This window comes from Morone saxatilis, unplaced genomic scaffold (genome assembly GCF_004916995.1).
Source record: "Morone saxatilis isolate NCDOM2014 unplaced genomic scaffold, NCSU_SB_2.0 Contig17, whole genome shotgun sequence".
Taxonomy (NCBI): Eukaryota; Metazoa; Chordata; class Actinopteri; family Moronidae; genus Morone; species Morone saxatilis.
Genome location: NW_023339729.1, coordinates 22,609,314 through 22,614,664, shown reverse-complemented (window position 1 = coordinate 22,614,664; position 5,351 = coordinate 22,609,314). Strand labels below are relative to the sequence as shown.

General features: G+C 38.5%; 1 protein-coding gene across 1 annotated transcript in view; it reads left to right on the top strand.

The window, feature by feature from the left end:
- The window catches only part of LOC118327636 (voltage-dependent calcium channel gamma-3 subunit), a 5,441-nt gene extending 1,835 nt beyond the window's left edge, over positions 1 to 3,606 (top strand). Inside the window, exons 2-4 of the mRNA XM_035661068.1 lie at positions 2,645 to 2,728; positions 2,824 to 2,964; positions 3,053 to 3,606. Coding sequence (XP_035516961.1) covers positions 2,645 to 2,728; positions 2,824 to 2,964; positions 3,053 to 3,606 — 779 coding nt within the window. The remainder of the gene's footprint in view (positions 1 to 2,644; positions 2,729 to 2,823; positions 2,965 to 3,052) is intronic.
- Positions 3,607 to 5,351: the final 1,745 nt, after the last annotated feature.

Sequence of the window (5,351 nt, the reverse complement as noted above, 5' to 3'; positions counted from 1 at the left end):
TGTGTGTGTGTGTGTGTCCGTCAGTCTGCATCACAAAAAGCCAAAGGCAGACACAAAGACAGGAAGCTGAAGGCTGTCTGTGCAATAAATAATAATAATATAAGATTTGAATTTATTTTCTATCAGTGAAAATGACAACAATAATAAATAGTGACAAAATACAAAATAAAAATACACGAGGACAGACAAAGGACGACGGGGTGACTTATGGCTGTGTGCACTTACTAAACACAGACAGACATTTATAGTAAGATGCAGTTAGTGTCTTCCAGTGTTGAGGGGCAGAGGAGCTCGGTTATTTTCATGTCAAGCTACGACTAAATTGTCCTCCAAAGTAACAGCTTGAAGAAAGACTAATGGTACAAAGCTGGTGCATAATGAAGCGTTCAGAAAATATCTATTCCTGCTTAGAGGAAGGAGAAAGATAAAATCCTACTTTCACACGTTACCTCACCTCGCTTTGTGTCCTGAAAATAATTTGAATAAACGCGTCCTCAGTACTGTGCTCTTCCCTATGATCTGTTCACCGTGGCCGAGTTGTAGAGTACTGAATGAGTTTTGTTTTGGTAACCATGGCGACCTGAGTCCCATCATCAATACTGTTCAATCAGTGCAGCACATAGGGACACATTTATCAATATATCCCTGTGTGTGCAAATGTTGAAAGGCACTGCTGTGCCAAAGGTTACTGAGAGCAGGAAACATGTGTGCAGTTTATTTTTGATCTACACAGGATCATGTTAAAATACATTAAAGCCTTTATAGGTTAGGATAGTGATAGTCTGTGTGTCTGGATGCTGGATGATGGGTGATAATGCCAGGAGATACTACCTTACTAGTTTTATATCACTCTTCTATGTTTCATATTTATACAGATACACAAGAAACAGTGGAAAAGGGCTTTGGAATAATAACAACCATCACAGGAATAAAGTGTCAAAAAAGTGAGAAAATTTAATATGCTGAATATATGCACAAATAAGAGCACTCAGCGGCCTGAAGAACACAGAAAACAACGTTTGAATGGCAGCTACTCTGGTTTGCAATGGGTTTTAAACTTGGCAACAGGATTATTAAATTTTATCTCTTTTCTGCTTTTGACAGCTCATCTTCTTATGTGAAGGTTATTACCATATTTTGGGAGAAATAAAGATGTTACGAAGAAAAAAACTGCATTTAGCAACATAAACATTAGCACCATGTGAATATAACTGAGCCAGCTCAAGCAGAAACATTAGGTCTTGGAAACTCATGCATTTACAAATCGTCTGTGTACAAATTACATTTAAGTCAAATTGTAGTTTGTCTGCTATTAAACCATTTAGAGTCCTTACTACTTTGCCCTGAATGATGGTTAGCAATAGAGTAGAACATGTTTTTTTTTACATAATTACCTATAACTGTTAAGGCCAATGAATAAATAAGTGCATTATCAACACTAATTTGAGGTCCCCTGAGTATGCTTTTAAACTGAAATGTGAAGAGCTAATGGAGCTCTTATGGTAAATTTAAATGTAGAAAACATTCACTTAGCATTTGCTTTTTTATGTAATTTTGTATTTTGTGTTATGTAATTTTGACCTACTGGATTGTTATTCCTAGAAAAGTAAAATTTAGATTAGTTAAATTCTAGCTAATCATTTTCGTCATAGATTTCGTGGTAAATAGAAAATAATTTGACATTTTTTAATTAATAAAAACCAGAAATGTTAAAATAAGATGATATCAGAACTAATCTCTTTGTGTGGTAGGGAGGAGATGCAAGCTGATGTTATTTTATCAGCAAACCTGAGCTGGTGTGTTTTTACTTAACATAAAATACAACAAACACTGTCCTTAATCGTGGTTAAAGCTGACTTAATATGACTAAACCTGAATGGCAAAAGACTATGATTTGCTGTCAAAATGAACTCTGATTTAGATAAAATAAATTGACTTCTGCAGAGCTGAATTATCTAAATGAGTTGTTCCCAACCTATGGGTCAGTACTGAGGTCCCAAGAGAAAATCCTAAGATAATTTAAAGAATGAGATATATATTTCTGCTACAAAAGAGTATTTTATTTTAACTAGTTTTCTTAAATTTTAACATTTTTCTTGTGAAATACTCAATAGCTTGACCCCTTCAGGCCCCTAAAAATTCTCCAAATTAAAGTATCTGAGAAGGAAAATTATGGATTTTGTTAAAATGCTCAAAACTCATGTCCATAATATACATGTGATGATGATGGGTAGGCATTGTTTAATTTTAAGCCAAAAAGGTTGCTGACCTAAATCAGCCACACCAGTGTTTCTTTTACATGCCCAGAATGTGCACAAGAAGTGACAAACTTCCTACAGCAACTCAGTAGAAAACAGAGTTCAGATAAATATTCTCTGAGCTTTAGTCTAAAATCTTGATAGAGCTTGGAGCTGGATCGTATAAAAGCAAACAAAAGATCGATACAGTATAGCCCATTAGATGGTAAGCATCACATTTAGCATTATGCAAGTTACTGTTAGAGAGAGCATGCAAAGTGTACTGGGTCAAAGACACTGTGACTTCTATAAATTGTACAGTTTGTATGTTGTGTGATAAAATGATACAGTTAGTAGTTATTGAATGAATGTACTGTGTACTGTTGTCTTTTCCTGTCTTTCTGCAGGGACATTTCGAGGCGTCTGCAAGGACATTGATCACTTTGCTGAAGATGGCGACTATGAGCAGGATGCTGCAGAGTATTTACTACGTGAGTAACAAATGTGAACATATAACTCTGAGATCTAACAACTATAATGGAGGTTTCAGGTATTCAAATGTTCCACTCTCCTCTCGCCTCCTCAGGAGCGGTACGAGCCTCCAGCCTCTTCCCCATCCTCAGTGTGGGATTGTTATTTCTCGGAGGTGTGTGTGTAGCTGCCAGCGAGTTCTACAAGTCACGCTACAATGTAATCCTCAGTGCGGGTATACTCTTTGTCTCTGCAGGTCAGAAACACACACAAATCTAATGTGCATGCACCCAGGCTCCAGTATTTGTCACCTATCTGACCCTCTCCATCCTAAACTCTTCCAGGTCTCAGTAACATAATTGGCATCATTGTGTACATATCAGCCAATTCAGGTGACCCCAGCCAGAGCGACAACAAGAAGAGCTACTCCTACGGCTGGTCTTTTTACTTTGGAGCTCTGTCCTTTGTGCTGGCTGAGATGGTGGGCGTCCTGGCAGTGCATGTGTTCATTGAAAAACACAGACAGCTGCGCACCAAAGGCCGGCCTTCTCTCATAAAGCCGCCCATCTCCCGCAGCTCATCTTACTACCGCAAACGCTACTACCAGAACCGCTCCCGCCGATACAGTTACAGGAGCAACCACAGTGCAGGGGACTCCTTTCGAGCATCCATGGTGCGAGACCGAGAGCCATCCATCTCCACTGAATCCAAAGTCATGGCAGGTTTGCCAACATCAGTGACAGTGGGGTCAGAGTTCATGCTCTACACCTTAGCCTCGCCTCTCAAAGACGGTAAGATTGACATGGCTGTGGATGATTTAACTACTGCAGCTGCTCACAACAACACAGACATGCTGCCTGGAAACTGTGCTGCCAACAGAAGGACCACGCCTGTCTGAGAGGAGAGGAACGGGAGGAGGGAGATGTGCAGTGATTAAACACAAGAGGGACTTCTGTAAGAGAAGAACATTAAATAAGAGAAAATTCTCTGACATTCTTAGTAAAGATAAAAGGAAAGACTTTGCAAACCGGAATAGGTCTGCATCGAGTAATCTGTTGATTATATTTTCGATTAGTTGTTCAGTCAAGGAATTGTCAAAAAATAGTGAAAAACAAAAAATACAATCACAGTTTCCCAGAGCCCAGCTTGATATCTCCAAATTGCTTGTTTTGTCTGATCAGCAGTCCACAATCCATATTCTATGAAATGGATAGATATTCCATTTACAATTATTCAAATGAAGCAAAACCTTGTGTTTGAGAAGCTGAAATATAACTCAATTATCAATCAAATAATCAATCGCCTAATTATTCCAGCTCCAAATTTAAGTAAGATTTACTGCTGACAAGCTCTAAGAAAAAGACGAGATTAAGTAAACAAGAACACAATTTTGAGATCCAATATGGTTTGTGCTCTTTGTATGTCATTCTGCTATGCTATTACAGTAGCTATATCTACAGTAAATCTGTAGTGTGTGCGAATGAGTGTGTATAGTAAAAGGCATGTGTGTATGACAGTCATCAGAGAGAGAGAGACAGAAAGGAAGGGGCTGTTCTAGAAAATAAGAAACTATCACACATAAACACACATGTGGGAATGACATAACTAGCTATGGCTTGTTCCTCTTCTGCTTTTTGGTGGACCTAAGCTTCAAAATGGCAACCCCATTAAATGCATTAGAACTGACTCTCACTGTCTCTCACTGTTTCCGAGTGTGTATTGCGTAAGCATGGGAGCATTAAGTGTAACAAAAGGTTCTGCCCTTAAAGTTATGTCTTACCTATGTGAGTCTCTGTTTACATTAAATAAAGCATATAAATGAACACAATGTGTGCTTTGGAGAGAAATAAGTGTGGATCAAGGTGTAGTATCTGTGAGTGTAAGAGAGAATATTAAAATATCTGCCCTTGCATAAGTGAGAACAGAAGCAAATGTACATGCCAAGTATAAATATACAAACAATTCATCAAAAATAATTGACCCACCTGTACTGAAAATGATTGTGAGCATCATGTGTGTGGACATGCATGAGTAAGCTGTGTTAGAGATGATAACAGGACAGCTTCACAGATGTACAACAGCAGAGCAGCAGGCCGACTGAGAGACCTGATGCGTTACTATGGCAGCAGCATCATTCAGGAGAACATTCAAGGCAGCTGTGATGAATACGCTCACAGTGCCATCGTGTACTGACCACACAAGAAAATCACCTAACAACACCATACTATAGTTGCCATGTCAACTGTACAAACCACATCACAGTTTTGGGCCTTTTTAATGAGTTCACATTTATATCTTATTCCACAGCGTCTATTGCCCACAGGAGGAAACCACACATATTGAATATAAAGTATGATATCAAGCCTTGTTCTTTGCATGATGGTATTGTTTCTGAGCTATTTAAAATCCTAGCAGCGGGATTCAAACCCACACCCGCAAAAGAGACTGGAGTCTTGAACTGAACAAACTACTTGGGTGTCAAGCACAACTTTTAAAAGGGTTCACATTTATATCCTATTCCACAGTGTATATTGTCAAAGTATTTTAGTATTTTTTCCTCTAATGTGTGGTTTCAAGTATTGCACTTCGTCTATGAGCATTATTTGTGATACATATATTTAAAACTGCTGGCAGCGGTGGGAT